Source organism: Oncorhynchus nerka, linkage group LG14, assembly GCF_034236695.1.
Source record: "Oncorhynchus nerka isolate Pitt River linkage group LG14, Oner_Uvic_2.0, whole genome shotgun sequence".
NCBI lineage: Eukaryota > Metazoa > Chordata > Actinopteri > Salmoniformes > Salmonidae > Oncorhynchus > Oncorhynchus nerka.
In genome coordinates this window covers 44,966,967-44,987,007 of record NC_088409.1, presented here as the reverse complement: position 1 = coordinate 44,987,007, position 20,041 = coordinate 44,966,967, and the positions used below count along the sequence as shown (strand labels likewise).

Here is a 20,041-nt window from a genome sequence, read left to right as displayed (position 1 = left end):
TATCCACTGAATTTCCAATACGTCACAATGGACGGCCGTACCATTCTACAAAAAGAGGGGGAATTTAGATTTAGGAAAATAAATGATTCACGTATAATGTATCTTCTTTAGAGCATAATTGTGATATGTAGATTTGATTTTACATTTTATCTGTTCAGCATACATGTGTGGTACATTTTGTCAATAATGTACAACTTTACACGTTTATTGTTGTCATCCACCCCTTTTCTTTTATGACGACTGTTTTTAGTTTAACTCAAATTGAGGTTCACGTGAGTACTCGATTGTTTTCTAATCGGGTAACGAGGGTACATTCTCTGCTCCTTTTAACAGGTAGGCCACAGTCAGTATCTGTTGTCTATCATGTTCTTTATAAATACTAAATCAAAACACTGTATTCCCTCTTCACATACATAAATGAAAACCAAAGGCATTTCAAATGTTCTTTCACTTCCCATCAATGATGTCTTTATAAATGACGGTTGAGCAACTCAAGCAAGAGCACCAGATCTGTTGGTGCTCTTTCCAACTACATTGTTTATTGCCAAGCCAAACATGACAATGAGTGATAGTAGGCATGAATCATGATAGCAAAAACAGACTGCCATTCAGGCTAGCTCTAGATGCTCGATTTAATTAGTTATTGTTACTTAGCAATCTCACCTCCCCTCTTGCTTTTTGCCTTCATATTATTTCATCCATGTGTTTTCGATATTGCAAAGAATATCACAGGGAAAACCTTTGAACCACAAATTGACAGATTTTGCTAAGGTAGGTTAATATGTTAATATGTCACTGTCTCTGCAAGAATACATCCTAAACATTTGCTAATTGTGATGCATTTAATGACATACTGAGTCCATTGTGACACTACAGGTGAAATGATACATTGCATTGCATACCATGTAGCCTAGAGCCCTCTGCACAGGGGAGATTTATTTTTGCATGATGGACATTAGCATGTCATGTCATTATAGGTCTCTCCCCATGGCTTATATCTCTACCATTGTCAAAGTGACCCTCAATGGTCACTGACACTGAGGCAATATGTTGTAGCTGCAAGCTCACTGTGTGTGGATAGAAGGGGTGATACTGAAGCACACACCAGACACGTTTATTCATGTGATGCACAGTTGAGGAGGCTCTCGGTTAAATGAATCAAGTTGACATTTTATCACTTCACCCCCACAAAGCGTTAATGGGGCCAAGCACAATGTAGATCTGCAGGCTTTGTGTTCTTTTTCTGCTGAGCAATTGAATGTGTCCTTTTAGATTAATTTATTCTCATATTTTTTATTCAGAGTGTAACATTTAATGTATGGTTACACATAAACATTGAAGTCAAATCATTAGTGAGTTATCCATTGGGTTTCTGGTCCCTAGTACCTGGGAGGGACATGCTTTATGTATTGACATGGATGAATTATTTGTGGTCATCTTGTGTGCCACATTCCCTTAAAGGCCCAGTGCAGTCAAAAACTTGATTTCCTGGTGTATTTTATATTTTATGTATTTTATATATAACTTGATTTCCTGGTGTATTTTACACATATATATATATATATTTCCACACTGAGGTTGGAATAATACTGTGAAATTATTCAAATTATGATAATGCTCCTTTAGTGTAAGAGCTGTTTGAAAATACACTTTTGCCGGGATGAAGTTTTGGCCTGCCTGCATGGTGACATCCCCAGGCGATAAATGAGTTAATAGACCAATAGATGGGTTGGTTGTTAAGCAACAAAACCGACACATGTGCAACGATGGGGCAAAACAGATGGGGTTGGCTTACATTGTTGACAACATGTAAACTATATTTCATCGCCAAATGTTTATTGAAAACAAATAAATTTGCACAATGAGCACTTATTGTCTCTCAAATACATTTTTACAGTTGTTGGTTAACTAGCTGGCAAATTTGAGCCATATTAACATTGACATGAAATAAGTCAAAACACCTCAAAATAAGACATGGTATCAAGAACAAGAGGTGGTTAGAGTGTTGGACTAGTAACCGGAAGGTTGCAAGTTCAAACCCCCGAGCTGACAAGGTACAAACAAATCTGTCGTTCTGCCCCTGAACAGGCAGTTAACCCACTGTTTCTAGGCCGTCATTGAAAATAAGAATTTGTTCTTAACTGACTTGCCTAGTTAAATAAAGGTAAAATAAATAAATAAAAATACAACTAGCTGAAATGAGCAACCTACGATTCCACACATGGCAGCTTCTTGTCGTTGTTGCTTGCTATCTGACTGTTCAGAATCATAACAAAGCACTGCTTCAAATCAAATGTTCTTTGTCATATGCTTTGTGCTTTGTAAACAACAGGTGTTGACTAACAGTGAAATTCGTACTTACAGGTCTTTTCCCAACAATGCAGTTAAAGATAAAGAAGTAAAACTAGAAATAGTGAGACAAGGAATAAATACACAGTGAATAACAATAACATGGCTATATACAGGGAGTACCAGTACTGAGTCGATGTGCAGGGGTACCAGGAAATTGAGGTAGCTATGTACACATAGGTAAGGGTAAAGTGACTAAGCAACAGGATATGTATGTGGCAGCGTATGTGAATCAGTAGTATGCATGTTGTGCATGGACATATTTAGTGTGTGTGTGTGAGTGTAAGTATGTGTGTAGGTAGTGTCCAGTGTGTATCAGTGCATGATAGTTTAGTTCAAAAAGGGACAATTCAGGTGGTCTGGGTAGCCATTTGATTAGCTATTTAGCAGTCCTGTTTAACAGTCTTATGATGTGGGGATAGAAGCTGTTCGGGGTCCTGTTGGTTCCAGTCTTAGTGCAATGGTAACGCTTGCCGTACGGTAGCAGATAGTCTGTGGCTTGGATGGCTGGAGTCTTTGACAATTTTTTGGGCTTTCCTCTGACACCGCCTGGTATAAAGGTCCTGAATGGCAGAGAGCTTGCCCCTAGTGATGTACTGGGCCGTACTCACCACCCTCTGTAGCGCCTTTTGGTCCCGTGTCTTGCAGTTGCCATGCCAAGCGGTGATGCAGCTAGTCAAGATGCTATCAATGGCGCAGCTGTAGAACTTTTTGAGCCCATACCAAATCTTTTCTGCCTCCTGAGGGGGGAGAGGCGCTGTCGTTCCCTCTTCACAACGGTGTGTCTAGACCATGTTAATTCCTTAGTGATGTAGACACAGAGGAACTTGAACACTCTCGACCCGCTTCACTACAGCCCCATCAATGTGGATGGGGGCGTGCTTGCCCCTCTGTTTCCTGTAGTCTACGATTAGCTCCTTTGTCTTGCTGATGTTGAGGTAGAAGTTGTTGTCTTGGCACCACATTGCCAGGTCTCTGACCTCCTCCCTAAAGGCTGTCTCATCGTTGTTGTTGATCAGTCCTACCACTGTCGTGTCATCAGCAAACTTGATGATGGTGTTGGGAGTCGTGTGTGAACACGCAGTTGTGGGTGAACAGGGAGTACAGGAGGGGACTAAGCACACACCCTTGAGTGGCCCCCATGTTGATGGTCAGCGTTGCAGATGTGTTGTTGCCTACCCTCAATGACTGAGGGCAGCCCGTCAGAAAGTCCAGGATCCAGTTGCAGGGGGAGATGTTCCGTCCCATGGTCCTGAGCTTGGTGATGAGCTTGGAGGGGACTATGGTGTTGAATGCTGAGCTGTAATCAATGAACAGCATTCTTACATAGGTATTCCTTTTGTCCGTGTGGGTGAGGGCAGTGTGGAGTGCAATAGAGATTGGTCATCTGTGGATCTGTTGGGGTGGTATGCAAATTTAAGTTATCTGGGATGATGGTGTTGATGTGAGCCAAACCAGCCTTTTAACGTATTTCATGGCTATAGCTGTGAGTGCTACATGGGCTATAGTCATTTAGGGAGGTTACCTTGGCGTTCTTGGGCGAGAGGACTATGGTGGTCTGCTTGAAACAAGCAGGTATTACAACCTGGGTAAGACAGAGGTTAAAAATGTCAGTGAAGACAATTGCCAGCTGGTCAGCACATGCACTAAGTAAGCATCCTGGTATTCCGTCTGGCCTACGGAGAGTGAGATCACCCAGTCATTTCTGGTACGGAGAGTGAGATCACAGAGTCGTTCCGGCCACATCGATGCCTGCACATACTGTAATTTGTGACACTGTCAGACAACCCATCTAAACTCAGCAAAAAAATAAACTTCCTCCCACTGTCAGCTGCATTTATTTTCAGCAAACTTAACATGTGTAAATATTTGTATGAACCTAACAAGATTCAACAACTGAGACGTAAACTGATCAAGTTCCACAGCCATGTGACTGACAGAAATTGAATAATGTGTCCCTGAACAAAGGGGGGGTGTCAAAATCAAAAGTGTGGCCACCAGCTGCATTAAATACTGCAATGCATTTCCTCCTCATGGACTGCACCAAATTTGCCAGTTCTTTCTGTGAGATGTTATCCCACTCTTCCACCAAGGCACCTGCAAGTTCCCGGACATTTCTGGGGGGAATGGCTCTAGCCCGCACTGATGGAGGGATTGTGCGTTCCTGGTGTAACTCGGGCAGTTGTTGTTGCCATCCTGTACCTGTCCTGCAGGAGTGATGTTCAGATGTACCGATCCTGTGCAGGTGTTGTTACACGTGGTCTGCCACTGCGAGGATGATCAGCTGTCCGTCCTGTCTCCCTGTAGCGCTGTCTTAGGCGTCTCACAGTACGGACATTGCAATTTATTGCCCTGGACACATCTGCAGTCCTCGTGCCTCCTTGCAGCATGCCTAAGGCACGTTCACGCAGATGAGCAGGGACCCTGGGCATTTTTCTTTTGGTGTTTTTCAGAGTAAGTAGAAAGGCCTCTTTATTGTCCTAAGTTTTCATAACTCTGACCTTAATTGTCTACCGTAAGCTGTTAGTGTCTTATCGACCGTTCCACAGGTGCATGTTCATTAATTGTTTTTTTCATTGAACAAGCATGGGAAACTGTGTTTAAACCCTTTACAATGAAGATGTGAAGTTATTTGGATTTTTCCAAATTGAAAGACAGGGTCCTGAAAAAGGGACATTTGTTTTTTGCTGAGGTTTTTTTTGCAGAGTTTTTTTGACCATTTTAATTGAAAATAATCACAGTAAGGTACTTAATTGTTACCCAGAAATGACTGTCTCTCTATCTAGTCTCTGCCATCTCACCCCCTCACATAAACCATGCTGTCTGTCCTTTTCCCCCCACTATTTTCTGACCTGAAATGGCAGACTCCCTGTCTTCAGGCTGTCATCTGTGTTCAGAAGGATTGTCCTCTTGAGGGAGGGGGAGGACTATAAACACACAACACTTTGTTTCAAATTCTGCAGAGTAAACACCAAATTGTCTTAGCAGCAGTGCAGTTTGGCTTAGAGTTTTAACTTGTTATTGTTATTCATTATTCACTGTGTATTTATTCCTCATATCACTATTTCTATTTTTCTCTTTAACTCTGCATTGTTGGAAAAGGACCCGTGGGTAAGCATTTCACTGATAGTCTACACCTGTTGTTTAAGAAGCTTGTGACACATAAAATGTTATTTCGATAACAAGACAAAACATCTACCTTTTGTGTTTGATTGTTTTGTGATTGATCTACTAAAATGACTTGTGAACTATAGTTTCTATTTATAGTGTTCTATAGAAAAGAGTGTTCTAGTCTCTGTGTTGTGTGACTCTCTATCTTTCTGACCTGTGCCCCACTCATCTCAACCAGTGCCCCACTCATCTCAACCAGTGGCGTAGCCAGAAATATGTTGTTGGTTGGGCCTGTAGAAATATGTCTGGGCCCCCAATTTTATTTTACACATTTTGCCATAGGGTTTAGAGGTTTATGTGCCTTTTTATTAGCTCATCTAATGCTATTCTACACATTTTCCCATGAGGCTGAGAGAAAATGTAGGATTTTTAATTTTAAATTAAAACGAAAATATAGGTGTGTAGAATGTGATAAAGGCGCTGGATTTTGAGCTGTCTTGTTTGCTAAATGAACAAATGAAATAGGTAGTGGCATGGTGCATATAGCCATAGAAGCACAGTGACATATGCCTCAATGCAGTCATATTCGTTGCTCATTGGGGGTATGGCTTTCAGTTAGTTCTTTTTGGCAAGTGATGTCATTCCAGGTCATCTGTTTTGTTATATTTAATCAAATCTGACTAACCCAGTGCACTGCTTGCTATGTTTGCATATTTAGGTAAAATACATAATATCCCATTTGGAACACTGACAAGTAAAGAGCATTACATTTAAAAAAATAAATAATAATAATAACAAATCAAAATCTGAGTGGACCTCTTTTTTTTTCCTGAGTGGACCCACTCAGGCTCTGCCTTGCCTACACCTCTGATCTCGACACTGCTCACAGTCACATGTGGAGAACATTGTTTGCAATCCATAGGGCCTCTGTTCAGGACAGGTGTATATGTGCAGATGGGAACACGGCAGGATCCTCTTCTGGACGCTAAAGGACAAACACTCAAGCTAAAACAAGCATAGGATACACATAGCTATCTACATTTGCACTGCCAACATTAACAATGCTGTTGTTTTCCCAAAGGTGTTAATTTGGGATAATTCCCCTAATTTCTACTGGTTTGTAAAAACCATGTAAAAAAAACGTGTCCCTTGGACAAATAATAAAATAATATTATCTCGTAGTGACTTGGCTTGTAGGTGGGTCAACACAATTTATGGTAACATGGTCTATATCTTTGTTTTAGTCCCTGTTATCACAGTTCATTTTAGAGACATTACCTCCTCATCACTATGAACACAACAGAAGAAACACAAGTTCACAACACTCCACTACAATAACCCTGATATACAGTAAGCCTCTCACCCCTTCTCATTTTCCAGTCATGTCCAGCTGCTGCTTGCCAACCATTTCTGAGACTGTGTTCGGTCGGCAGCTAACGAGTCTGGGCGCCTCACTCTCGGAGTGCGCGCTACAGCTGTTGCCCTCGCCTAAGGGAAGGGTAGTGGTCGAGTCTCTCCCTACGTGCCTCTGGCAGCACCCCAGCCCCTCACTCAGGCCCCCCAACAGCCGCATCAGTGCCACCCTCAGCTCCCGGCAGCGCAGGGCATACAGCAGTGGGTTGACGGCTGAGTTGACCAGGCACATGGTGCTGCAGAAAGCAAAGGCCCTCTGCTGGGTGTGTGTGAGCTGCACCGAGATATCTGCCAGCATGAAGGAGAGGGTCGGCAGCCAACAGCCCACCATTATGAGCAGAATCAGGCCCAGGGTACGTGCCAATCGGATGTCCAGCCGCATGCGGGCCTGACCACCGGTAGGCGCCCCCTGGAGGCCCGTCATGGAGGCCTCATGCCGATTGGCCCTCCACAGGATCAGAGCGTAGGCGCTCAGGATGAGTGTCAGCAGCACCAGGATGAAGCTGACCCAGCAGGCCAGGTAGCGGTGGTCGATGTATGGGAAGAGGCGAGAGCAGGGTGGGCTGAGCCCTGTGGGGCACATCCAGCCCATCAGAGGGAGGAAGGAGATGAGGATGGTGGCGCTCCACAGGGCAAGGAGAGCCAACAGGGCCCTGCGGCGCGTCAACACCACTTTATAACTCGACGCCTGATGTATACACAGATAGCGGTCCAGAGCAGTCAGCAGAAGACTTCCCACCGAGCCGGTGAAAGCCATCGTCACCCCGCCCAGCTTGAAGAGGTAGGCGATGGGACCATCAAGGCGGTGGAACAGGTGGAAGTCCAGGAAGCTGGTGGTGAAGAAGCAGCTGGCAAAGACATCAGCCAGGGCCAGGCTGCCGATGAAGAGGTAGGAGGGGCGCTGGCGCAGGGAGGCCGTGGCGGCGATCACACCCAGGACCAAAGCATTCTCCAGGAAAGTGAAGGGTCCGGCCAGGAAACAGATGGAGCCGATGGCTGTCTTCTCCGCCTCGAACAGAACCATATAGCACTTCAGGTCCGCACAGGACCGGTTGGCTGTTGACACAGGAACACAATTCAGACATCAGTGATTGGCTTATGTTGTATGGCAGCCAATGTCAACTCACATTACCGATCATTATCATCCTGCGTCTCTATTACAAAGTTATTCTATTTAAAATATAATGACATAATATTCTAATATACATACCCAGAGGTGATGTGGGGGTGCTGCCATTGTCTTTGGACATCATGGCCCCTACAGAGGACCCTACAGGTTTGTCCCATCCATCCATCTCTTTCAGGTCAGGGGTTAGCTCTGAGATCTACTTAGAGGTGCAGAGGGGAAATGTATGAACATTGTTCTCATACTGTACATACCCATAGAAATGCAGATGGGTCACAAGTCATCAGACAGTACCAAATGTGACCACTGGATGGCGACATTATCTCTGATTGCTTAAACAGAATTTCCTGAATGGTGCATCTCAAATTGTACTTCCTTGACTTTTCGCATGTCCGTTCCTCGCTTCCTTCTCAAAACGCATCGGAGGAGACGGTCCAAGGGGAGGAACCTCTGACCCTTTCCTCCAATGCGTTGTGAGAAGGAATTGCCTCCTTCCGGAATCATTTCAGGGTCTCTTTATGGCGAAAATGTGCTAATAAATGTCTTGAGAATGTGTTTAATTCAAAAACCAGCAGAGAATGAAATCCACCAAAAACAAGCTTCAGACATTCTGCGGGAAACAACCATTTAAACACGGGGACCTGTTTTATCACCTCAAAACAAAACTCTGTCTATTTACAGCAGAGAAAAATCCATCCCTTCTAGCCCACCTCAAGAGGCACGGTAAAAACAAATGCATCATCAATAGACATAAAGATACCTCTAGATATGTCTCACTTCGACCTTGATGCTCTCACTTTTCAAGCTCAACAGTTTCCCGTGTGTATCAAGAATGGTCCCCCAAAGGACATCGAGCCAACTTGACACAATTGTGGGAAGCATTGGGTCAGCATCCCTGGGGAACGCTTTTGACACCTTGTAGAGTCCATGCCCCGACGAATTGAGGCTGTTCTGAGGGCAAAAAGGGGTGCAACTCAATATTCAATAATCTAAATATTGCTCCCAGCATTGATCAAAGCTCAGAACGCTTATATTCTTGATCTGACTGAGTTCTTATCGCACTTGCCTCTATGGGAACAAGTGGAATCATGTTCGCCTGCGTCACCCTGGATTTGCCTCCATGGACGTGAAACAAACTACCCCAGCTCGCAGTCGGCTCAATAGGCGACTAGTCTAGAGATGCTGCTGACGTTGTGCAAACTCACTGCACACCCCTCTACTCCTCAATGCAGAAGTGCGGAATAGATCATGTGTCTCCTGTGTACACACTTTTGTCTCCTGAATACAAACCAAGTAAACTTACTGATAAGTCTACATGCTCCCTTGAGAACCGTTAGGATCTCTTTGCTTTGCATCACGCGACTCAGGGCTCAACCTGTGTAGTGCTTTGCACTCTGGAGCAGGGCGCCGCTAAAAGGAGTGATCAGTGGGGTAGTGTTGATTGTAGAGGTGGATCATATGAAAAATAATATTCCTGGTGTTTGTGACACCCGCCTTTTGGCGAGACTGAGAATACCTTGTCTGTCTTGTTGAGCTTTGACACAGAGGTTAAGTTATATTTGCTATTCTGTGAGGGCCTATGTTACAAACCCGCTACAGTGATTTAGGTGCCAATAATTTGGACATGTTGCAGCCGTGTGTAGAAGGGAGTTCCCACGATGTGAGAAATGTTTAGGAGGACATAGTCAGAGGAAGTGTACAGTTGGGATAGAGAAAACAATGTGTGACAACTGTGGGGTGTCCATGCCGCAGGTGATCCAAAGTGCCCTGTGTAAGAGAGACGGGTTGAGATTGCCAGAGTTACAGTGGGACAGAAAGTTTCCTATGCTGTGGCAGTGAAGAGAGTAGAGGATAGCTCAAGGGTGAGTGACCCGACTGGGAGCCCCCCAGTGAGTAGGCCTGAAGAGAGGGATCCAGAGAGGATGAGTAAGGTTGGATTTATTGTGTTTATAGCCATGGTGATCAACTGCACTGAACTGATGAAGATAGATCTCGTCGTTACAGCAGCAGAGAAATATTTGGGTGAAAGATTTTCGTGCAGAAGATCTACAGGAGGTTTTGAGAGAAGGGGTTCCAGCCTCCCAGGCCAATGTCCTGGTTTATGATCATTTAGGGAGAAAGCAGTGGGATGGGGTGGTGGCTTTTGGGGATAGTGTATAGGTGCAGGGTTAGATGGGGGTGTAATTTAAGTGTGCAATCCACACTCCGACCTGCGAAAGGCAGCAATTCTCAACACAGCATCTAGTCTGCCAGAAAACCACACGAGGAAGAAAATGCTGTTTGTGAGACGCCGGACAAAAGGCAATTTTGTCAATTTGACCCTCCCGCTACTACTGCCATGTCTACAAACAAAAACCGACTCTTGAGGAATGAGCGCACAACTGGTAAATACGCACTTATAGATGCACTATACAGTTCATTCGGAAAGTATTCAGACCCCATGACTTTTTCCACGCTACGTTACTGCCTTACACTAAAATTGATTAATTGATTTTCCCTAAATCAATCTACACACAATACCCCATAAATAACAAAGCAAATACAAGTTAAGACATTTTTGCTAATTTATAATACAAAATCTATCACATTTACATAAGTATTCAGATTAATTGATCAGTACTTTGTTGAAGCACCTTTGGCAGCGATTACAGCCTTCTTAGGTATGACGCTACTAGCTTGGCAAGCCTGTATCTGTGGAGTTTCTCCCATTCTTATTGTCGCTGCACAGCTATTTTCAGGTCTCTCCAGAGATGTTCACTCCTGTGTTGTCTTGGCTGTGTGCTTTGGGTCGTTGTACTTGTTGGAAGGTAAACCTTCACCCCAGTCTGAGGTCCTGAGCGCTCTGGAGAAGGTATTCATCAAGAATCTCTCTGCACTTTGCTCTGTTCATCTTTCCCTCGATCCTAACTAATCTCCTATTCCCTGCCGCTGAAAAACATCCCCACAGCATGATGCTGTCACCACCATGTTTCACTGTAGAGATGTGGGCCACGTTTCCTCCAGACATGACGCTTGGCATTCACGCCAAAGATTTCAATCTTGGTTTCATTAGACCAAAGAATCTCATTTCTCATGGTCTGAGAGTCTTTAGTTGCCTTTTGGCACACTCCAAGCGGGCTGTCATGTGCCTTTTACTGAGGAGTGGTTTCCATCTGGCCACTCTACCATAAAGGCCAGATTGGTGCAGTGCTGCAGAGATGGTTGTCTTTCTGGAAGGTAGTCCCATCTCCACAAAGGAACTCAGGAGCTCTGTCAGAGTGACCATCAGGTTCTTGGTCACCTCCCTGACCATGGCCGTTCTCCCCCAATTACTCTGTTTGGCCGGGAGGCCAGCTCTAGGAAGAGTCTTGGTGGTTCCCAACTGACGGAGGCCACTGTGTTCTTGGGGACCTTCAATGCTGCACAAATGTTTTGGTACCCTTCCCCAGATTTGTTCCTCGTCACAATCCTGTCTCGGAGTTCCACGGACAATACCTTCGACCTCATGGATTGGTTTTTGCTCTGACATGCACTGTCAACTGTGGGACCTTTAAATAGACAGGTGTGTGCATTTCCAAATCATGTCCAATCAATTACATTTAGTTTAATTGTCGAAACATCTCAATGATGATCAATGGAATCAGGATGCAGATGAGCTCAATTTTGAATCGCATAGCAAAGGGGCTGAATACTTCTGTAAATAAGGTATTTCTGTTTTTATTTTTAATACATGAGCAAAAAATTCTAAAAACCAGTTTTTGCTTTGTCATTAAAGTGTATTGTGTGTAGATTGATAAGGAATGTTTTTATTTAATCCATTTTAGAATAAGGCTGTAATGTAACAAAATGTCGAAAAAGTCAAGGGATCTGAATACTTTCCGAACGCATTCTATATACAAAAGTATTTGGACACCCCTTCAAATTAGTGGATTCCACTATATCAGCCACACCAGTAGCTGACAGGTATATAAAATCAAGCAGTCACCCATGCAATCTCCATAAACAAACAATGGCAGTAGAATGGCCTTACTGAAGAGCTCAGTGACTTTCAAAGTGGCACTGTCATAGGATGCCACCTTTCCAACAAGTCAGTTCGTCAAATTTCTGCCCTGCTAGAGCTGCCCCGGTCAAGTGTAAGTGCTGTTATTGTGAAGTGGAAATGTCTAGGAGCAACAACAGTTCAGCTGTGAAGTGGTAGGCCACACATGCACAAAAAAAGGTACCGCCGAGTGCTGAAGCTTGTAGCGCGTAAAAATCATCTGTCCTCGGTTGCAACACTCACTACCAAGTTCTAAACTGCCTCTGGAAGCAATGTCAGCACAAGAACTGTTCGTCGGGAGCTTCATGAATTTGGATTCCATGGCCAAGCAGCCGCACACAAGCCTAAGATCACCATGCGCAATGTCAAGCGTCGGCTGGAGTTGTGTGAAGCTCTCCGCCAGCTGGACTCCGGAGCAGTGGAAACGAGTTATCTGGAGTGATGAATCACGCTTCACCATCTGGCAGTCCAACGGACAAATCTGGGTTTGGCGGATGCTAGGAGAACGCTACCTGCCCCAATGTATAGTGCCAAATGTAAAGTTTGGTGAAGGAGGAATAATGGTTGGAGCTGTTTTTCATGTTTTGGGCTAGGCCCCAAAGTTCCAGTGAAGGGAAATCTTAAAGCTACAGCATACAATGACATTCTAGATAATTCTGTGCTTCCAACTTTGTGGCAACAGTTTGGGGAAGGCCCTTTCCTGTTTCAACATGACAATGCCCCCATGCACAAAGCGAGATCAATACAGAAATGGTTTGTCGAGATCAGTGTGGAAGAATTTGACTGGCCTGCAAAGAGCCCTGACCTCAACCCCATCGAACGCCTTTGGGATGAATTGGAACGCCGTCTGCGAGACAAGCCTAATCACCCAAAATCAGTGCCCGACCTCACTAATGCTCTTGTGGGTGAATGGAAACAAGTCCCCGCAGCAATGTTCCAACATCTAGTGGAAAGCCTTCACAGAAAAGTGGAGGCTGTTATAGCAGCAAAGGGGGGACCAACTCCATATTAATGCCCTTGATTTTAGAATGAGATGTTCGAGGAGCAGGTGTCCACATACTTTTGGTAATGTAATGTATGTCAGTCAGCTGGCTATCTGCCGGCAGAGACTTCTATTGCAGTAACTTTGAATGGCTCTTGTTAGTACTACTTAGCCTGCTATAAGGAAGAAGTAAGAAGCTAACGTTAAATGGAGCCTAACCAACAGGAGCAAAAAATACACTACTAAGTTCTCATAATAACGTTGCTTTACAGAGAGTAGGCTACTGAGACAGACAGTAATGTGGCGCTCAGTGGTGAGGTTGAGTCAGGCTGCAATGCATGCAGGACGGAAGCAGAGAAAGTGGTTAGTACGGTTGTTCCCAAACTTGGGGTCGGGCCCCATGTGGGGTCTCCTGAGAAAATCTGTACTAATCTTCTCAAACAAGTTAGGAACTGGAAAAAAACAAGATGTTTCAATATGAACATCTCCACATGATCTATCTTCCCTCATGGGCCTAGGCATACATTAGAATGCAATCAAAATGCCAACAATACAGTTTTAAATATGTCATACTTTTTCCTTCATCGCTGATGCTACGTATCAGTGTAAATCATTTCTTATATTTTCCCCATTTTAGGGGTATAACATTACAATTGCATAGGTAATAGGCTGTGGGGGTTTTTGTATGGTTTTTTATGTTATCGGGTAGATCAGCTTTAATGTTACAGATAGACTGTGACTTCTATCAATATAATTGTCTGAATCATACCCAATCCCCCATATACAGTGCATTCGGAAAGTATTCAGGCCCCTTCACTTTTTCCACATTTTGTTACGTTCCAGCCTTATTCTAAAATGTATTTCAATTATCTTTTCCCCTCATTAATCTACACACAATACCCCATAATGACTAAGAGAAGAAAAAAAATGGTGCAAATGTATAACATTGTAAAACAGAAATACCCCCCTAACCCTACCACCCCTCCCCTAACTGGAGTAAACTAATGGACAACAATACTTAAGCTTCCACTTCCAGTTTATACATACTACATACATTTCACAGACAGTATATTTTACATCAGTTATCTTTTGTTTGTTTTTAGTCCCAGCCTTCAGCTACCCTCGACCCCTCCCATCTCTGAAGACCATCCACTTTTGATTTCTAGCTGCCATATATTTTTACACTGTGCTGTGATGTTTCATAACAGTTATGTGTAACAATACAGAGGCGGATGCAAGATGCAAGCAACGATGGTTTAATGAATACAGGTTACAGCAGCAACAGGACAGACAGACTGTACTCAGACGGAATCCGACCCAGGGACTAGGGCGCATCCTCCTATGTGAGCGTGCTGAGAAACCCAGGGGAGAGTGTCCGGATGGGTAGGAAGGAGCACAGCAGATAATCCACACAAGGGCGGCGAGAGATGAGTACGGACACACGACACAACCTCAGGGAAGTAACAACGATCTGACAACAAGAAACACTGGTTACAGAACATATAAAGGGAAGATAAGTGATTCCAGCTGGCGCAGACAATCAGGCCGAGATTGGGAACCACGCCCACACAAACACGGGAGCGAGAGAGAAAAAGGAAAAGGAGGCAGTGGATTCATGAACCGTGACATTATGAACCTTTCTATTCTCATATTTTCCACAGATTATACATGAAAGATAATCACCTTGGCTAAGAATATTATTATGTTATTGATCGATTGTCTATGACTCATCAAATCACCTAGCCGTGCTATTTGCAGAGTTAGCTCTAGGTAAATGTTGGATTTGTGTTTTTTGTATATCGACTTAGGTGACTGAACCTACAGCAGCCAAGGTGATAATGGCTGGGTTTCATTTATTTGTTTTTTTTCTGTTCTCCAAATAGCATTTGAAATGTTAATTTGTATAGAAATGCAGTCAATGAGCTTCAACTTTCAAAATGGACCTCACTAAAACTCAAACTCTAGTTACAGCCGTGCGTGCTGTCTTTATAGAAATAGGACATTCATAGCCAGACAAATAGGTCACTTTTTTTCAGCATTGCACCAGTGCCCTACTTTTTGCTTACATTTTGTTTTCATTTGATCCGGTTCTGAATGATCATCATTATTATTTTTTCATCACAAATGTTCTGCTTTATGAAAGTATATTTTGGAATATGGGGGCTGGAGAAATAGGAAGTAAATTACTTTTCACAGAGACCCTTATTGACTTTAGTGACAATATTTCTAATTCTTCTTGGGGGAGATGACGGCAGTGTATATGCACTTATTACACCACCTCAGGCTTTCCTCTCCTTTGTGTGGACCTGAAATATTTTTTGATTGGCAGGTCACAGTAGGCTACTTTTCTGTCCATCGAAGGTAGTTGGACCACTCATACATGTCTTAATTAATGCAAAGTACACAAACCTATTACTGAGTAAGGACTCATGGGTAATATCTTAGATTTACAGTATGACCACAGAGACATTTGAACAAATGTTGAAACATACTGTGTCAACTGAGTTGTGATACTGCAACAAGGCAAGAAGACTGTCACAGACGGATGCATTTTAAACAGTCACTTTAAAACATGAAATGAGGTACCAATTCATAAATGCTATTAAAAACAGAACACATGGGTCACAGACTGATCTGGGTCCCAGACTGAAAATCAGACAGCATCATCTAACATCTAAATGCATGCAAAATCCTAAGGAGAGCATGCTTTGTGCTTCAGAACCTAACAATCATGCTCTCATGCTCAGCATTTCCCTCGTAACAGGTTTCAAACAGATTGTGCAAATAATTATTTGCTCTATGATGCTCAGAAACCAGAAGGTAATGTTTCTGCCCTGTATGGGGTGGACTGTGTCGTGGTATAAAATAGTACAAGAATAAGGGCAGAGTGCTTACCTTGTGTGGATGCTTTTCTGTCAGTTCTGTTGTGGTGTAGGAAGAAGACAGACCAAACTGATGACCTCAGCTACAGCGCCACCGAGTTCCATCTAACTCCACTCCCGAGAACCAGTCAGAGAGAGAGAGAGAGAGAGACAGAGACTGATGTCTGACCATTTGCAGTCCCTGAAGTACTAACATGTTCACGCTTTCTGCGTTTTGGGCTCATTGTAATGGCTGGAATGGAATCAATGGAACGGTATCAAACATATGGAAAACACACGTTAGACTCCATTCTATTTATTCCATACCAGCCCGTCCTCCTATAGCTCCTCCCACCAGCCTCTACTGGCGCACAGAGACATTGGCATAAGTGTCTGCACAAATGTTGAAACATACTGTGCCAATTAAGTTGTGACACTGCAACAAGGCAATACAACTTTCACAGACCTATACGTTATAAACAGTCACTTTAAAACATGCAACGAGGTACCAATTCATAAATGCTATTAAAAAAACAACACATGGGTCACAGACTAAAAATCAGACAACATCATTCTAACCCATATACAGTGCATTCGGAAAGTTTTCAGACCCCTTGACTTTTTTCACATTTTGTTATGTTACTGCCTTATTCTAAAATTGATTAAATTATTTTTTTCCCTCGCTAATCTATACACAATACCGCATAATGACAAAGCAAAAATAGGTTTTTAGACATTTTTGCAAATGTATTAAAAGTAAAAAAGTGAAATATCACATTTACATAAGTACTCAGTACTTTGTTGAAGCACATTTGGCAGTGATTAGAGCCTCGAATCTTCTTGGGTATGACGCTAAAAGCTTGGCACATCTGTATTTGGGGAGTTTCTCCCATTCTTCTCTGCAGATCCTCTCAAGCTCATTGGATGGGGAGCGTCACTGCACAGCTATTTTCAGGTCTCTCCAGAGATGTTTGATCGGTTTCAAGTCCGGGTTCTGGCTGGGCCACTCAAGGACATTCAGAGACTTGTCCCGAAGCCACTCTTGTGTTGTCTTGTCTGTGTGCTTAGGGAAGGTGAACCTTCGCCCCAGTATCTTATCTTTTACCAGATCTAATGTGTTACATTCTCCTACATTAATTTCACATTTCCACAAACTTCAAAGTGTTTCCTTTCCAAAGGTATCAAGAATTTGCATATCCTTGCTTCAGATCTATAGGCAGTTCGATTTGGGTATGTCATTTTAGGCGAAATTTGAAGGGGAAAAAAAGGGGGTCCGATCCCGGTAACTCTGTATTGTTGGGAAAGGACTCATCATAGTCGAAAATAATAAAGGCAAGTGAGGATTATTTTCTGTCAGTTCTGCTGTGTTGTAGGAGGAAGATGGACCAAACTGATGACAGCTACATCAGCGCCAGTGAGTTCCACCTATCTCCACTCCCCAGAACCAGTCAGTGAGTGAGTGAGAGTGAGACACTGGTCTACCATGAGAATATACTGAAACTGCTTGGGGAAGGATGAAGTTAAAAAAAGAAAGGGAAGCCATACATTTATGTCACCTGAGTGAGACTATACATTTAGGAGCTGGGCATTACATTTTGCTATCCAGTTTTACATTTACAAATACTACAGGTTCTGAAGTCGTACAGGTGATGATTAAAGGTCATAAGAGATTATTTATTTCAGGGCGGGCCATCACTCTGTAATGTTCTAAATAATGTCCTAACACATATAATACTCATGAATGGAGAGGTTGGCTAATCCCCATCTCTCCAACCTCACCTTTCCATTTCTCCAATATATTTATACATTTATTCATTTCCCCAATGTGCAGTAAAAGAGACCGTTAACATGTCCATGCTTTCTGCCTTTTGTCAATTCCATTTGCACATTAAGAGTTCAAATTGTGCATTGGGAGGAGACAGAGCACTCACTGTGAGAGTGGGCTGTGTTTCAGGATGTGTGAAGAAACAAGGTTAAAGAACAGAAGAGACCGAGACTGTGACCTCTGGCTACCCATAAACCAGCCAATAGTGATGCAGAAATGGCCTGTTAAGTGCAATGAAATACTGTGTTTACTCCACAGGGGTTGATAATGATAACATTTTCACTGATTCTAAAGTACTGCAGCCTTTATTCAGTATGGTACCATTGTTTTTTTTTATACAACTGAGAGCTCGAAACCCCAATTGAATATGATCTGTTCTTTATTCTCTTCCCTTGTGGCATGATTGTGTCAAGATTCCCCTCATTGTGAAAAAGTTGTATTTCCTGCATATTGCTCAATACAGAAATTATTTTCACACTGACACCGAGTTTTTGCTATGACAACCTCATCTAAAGTATGGCCATGCACGATGAGACAACCAGGATGTAATGTTGTTTTTAAGCAAGAGAGGGCGACAATAAGAACCAGTGAGTGAAGAAAAACTATATCTGCAAAAACTACTATACCTATTGGAGTAACTCAAGAATGGTAAAAGTTTGTAGAGGAACTGAGCAGAAGTTTGTTGCGTAGAAATAATAAATGAGAGAAATCCCACAGGGATGAAAATTACAATACTTTATTAGCCTATCTAAATTAAGAAACTGTCATTTAGGACATATTAAATAAAAAAGTATGTTAATATATTCTAATCAGGTTATAAGAACTAATTTACCCATAGGCAATCTGAAGTAAATTCATGTTTTACTATGTTTTAGCTTTACAACACGCATAGAAGAATGTTATACAATATATTGAACACATTTGGACTGAAAAAGATGGCCTGGTCCGGCATTGACCCACTCACTAGTCGACCATGTCGGATGTAAAGGCAGTATACTATCCTCCTCTCCACTGCCCTGTATACTATCATGTCTGATGTAAAGGCAGTATACTATCCTCCTCTCCCCTGCCCTGTATACTATCATGTCTGATGTAAAGGCAGTATACTATCCTCCTCTCCACTGCCCTGTATACTATCATGTCTGATGTAAAGGCAGTATACTATCCTCCTCTCCACTGCCCTGTATACTATCATGTCTGATGTAAAGGCAGTATACTATCCTCCTCTCCACTGCCCTGTATACTATCATGTCTGATGTAAAGGCAGTATACTATCCTCCTCTCCACTGCCCTGTATACTATCATGTCTGATGTAAAGGCAGTATACTATCCTCCTCTCCACTGCCCTGTATACTATCATGTCTGATGTAAAGGCAGTATACTATCCTCCTCTCCACTGCCCTGTATACTATCATGTCTGATGTAAAGGCAGTATACTATCCTGATGTAAAGGCAGTATACTCCTCCTCCCACTGCCCTGTATACTATCATGTCTGATGTAAAGGCAGTATACTATCCTCCTCTCCACTGCCCTGTATACTATCATGTCTGATGTAAAGGCAGTATACTATCATACCTCTCCACTGCCCTGTATACTATCATGTCTGATGTAAAGGCAGTATACTATCCTCCTCTCCACTGCCCTGTATACTATCATGTCTGATGTAAAGGCAGTATACTGTCCTCCTCTCCACTGCCCTGTATACTATCATGTCTGAGTATACTATAAACTGCCCTGTATACTATCATGTCTGATGTAAAGGCAGTATACTGTCCTCCTCTCCACTGCCCTGTATACTATCATGTCTGATGTAAAGGCAGTATACTATCCTCCTCCCACTGCCCTGTATACTATCATGTCTGATGTAAAGGCAGTATACTATCCTCCTCTCCACTGCCCTGTATACTATCATGTCTGATGTAAAGGCAGTATACTATCCTCCTCTCCACTGCCCTGTATACTATCATGTCTGATGTAAAGGCAGTATACTATCCTCCTCTCCACTGCCCTGTATACTATCATGTCTGATGTAAAGGCAGTATACTATCCTCCTCTCCACTGCCCTGTATACTATCATGTCTGATGTAAAGGCAGTATACTATCCTCCTCTCCACTGCCCTGTATACTATCATGTCTGATGTAAAGGCAGTATACTATCCTCCTCTCCACTGCCCTCCATCATGTCTGATGTAAAGGCAGTGTATCCTCCTCTCCACTACTATCCCTGTATACTATCATGTCTGATGTAAAGGCAGTATACTATCCTCCTCTCCACTGCCCTGTATACTATCATGTCTGATGTAAAGGCAGTATACTGTCCTCCTCTCCACTGCCCTGTATACTATCATGTCTGAT

At 43.0% G+C, this 20,041-nt stretch overlaps 1 protein-coding gene across 1 annotated transcript; it reads right to left on the bottom strand.

The window, feature by feature from the left end:
* Nucleotides 1-828: 828 nt before the first annotated feature.
* On the bottom strand, nucleotides 829-18,751 carry LOC115141209 (cannabinoid receptor 2-like). The gene is made up of 3 exons (XM_029679938.2): nucleotides 15,895-18,751; nucleotides 8,084-8,198; nucleotides 829-7,929 (listed from the first exon to the last, which is right to left on the bottom strand). The coding sequence occupies exons 2-3, from the start codon at nucleotides 8,166-8,168 to the stop codon at nucleotides 6,830-6,832; spliced, it is 1,185 nt and encodes a 394-aa protein (XP_029535798.1). The 5' UTR covers nucleotides 8,169-8,198; nucleotides 15,895-18,751; the 3' UTR covers nucleotides 829-6,829.
* Between the last annotated feature and the right edge of the window lie 1,290 nt (nucleotides 18,752-20,041).

Coding starts and splice junctions, on each gene's coding strand:
- LOC115141209 (XM_029679938.2), bottom strand. CDS start 8,168: ATGGATGGATGGGACAAACCTGTAGGGTCCTCTGTAGGGGCCATGATG. Junction 7,930..8,083: donor CACCCCCACATCACCTCTGG/GTATGTATATTA, acceptor CTGTGTCAACAG/CCAACCGGTCCTGTGCGGAC.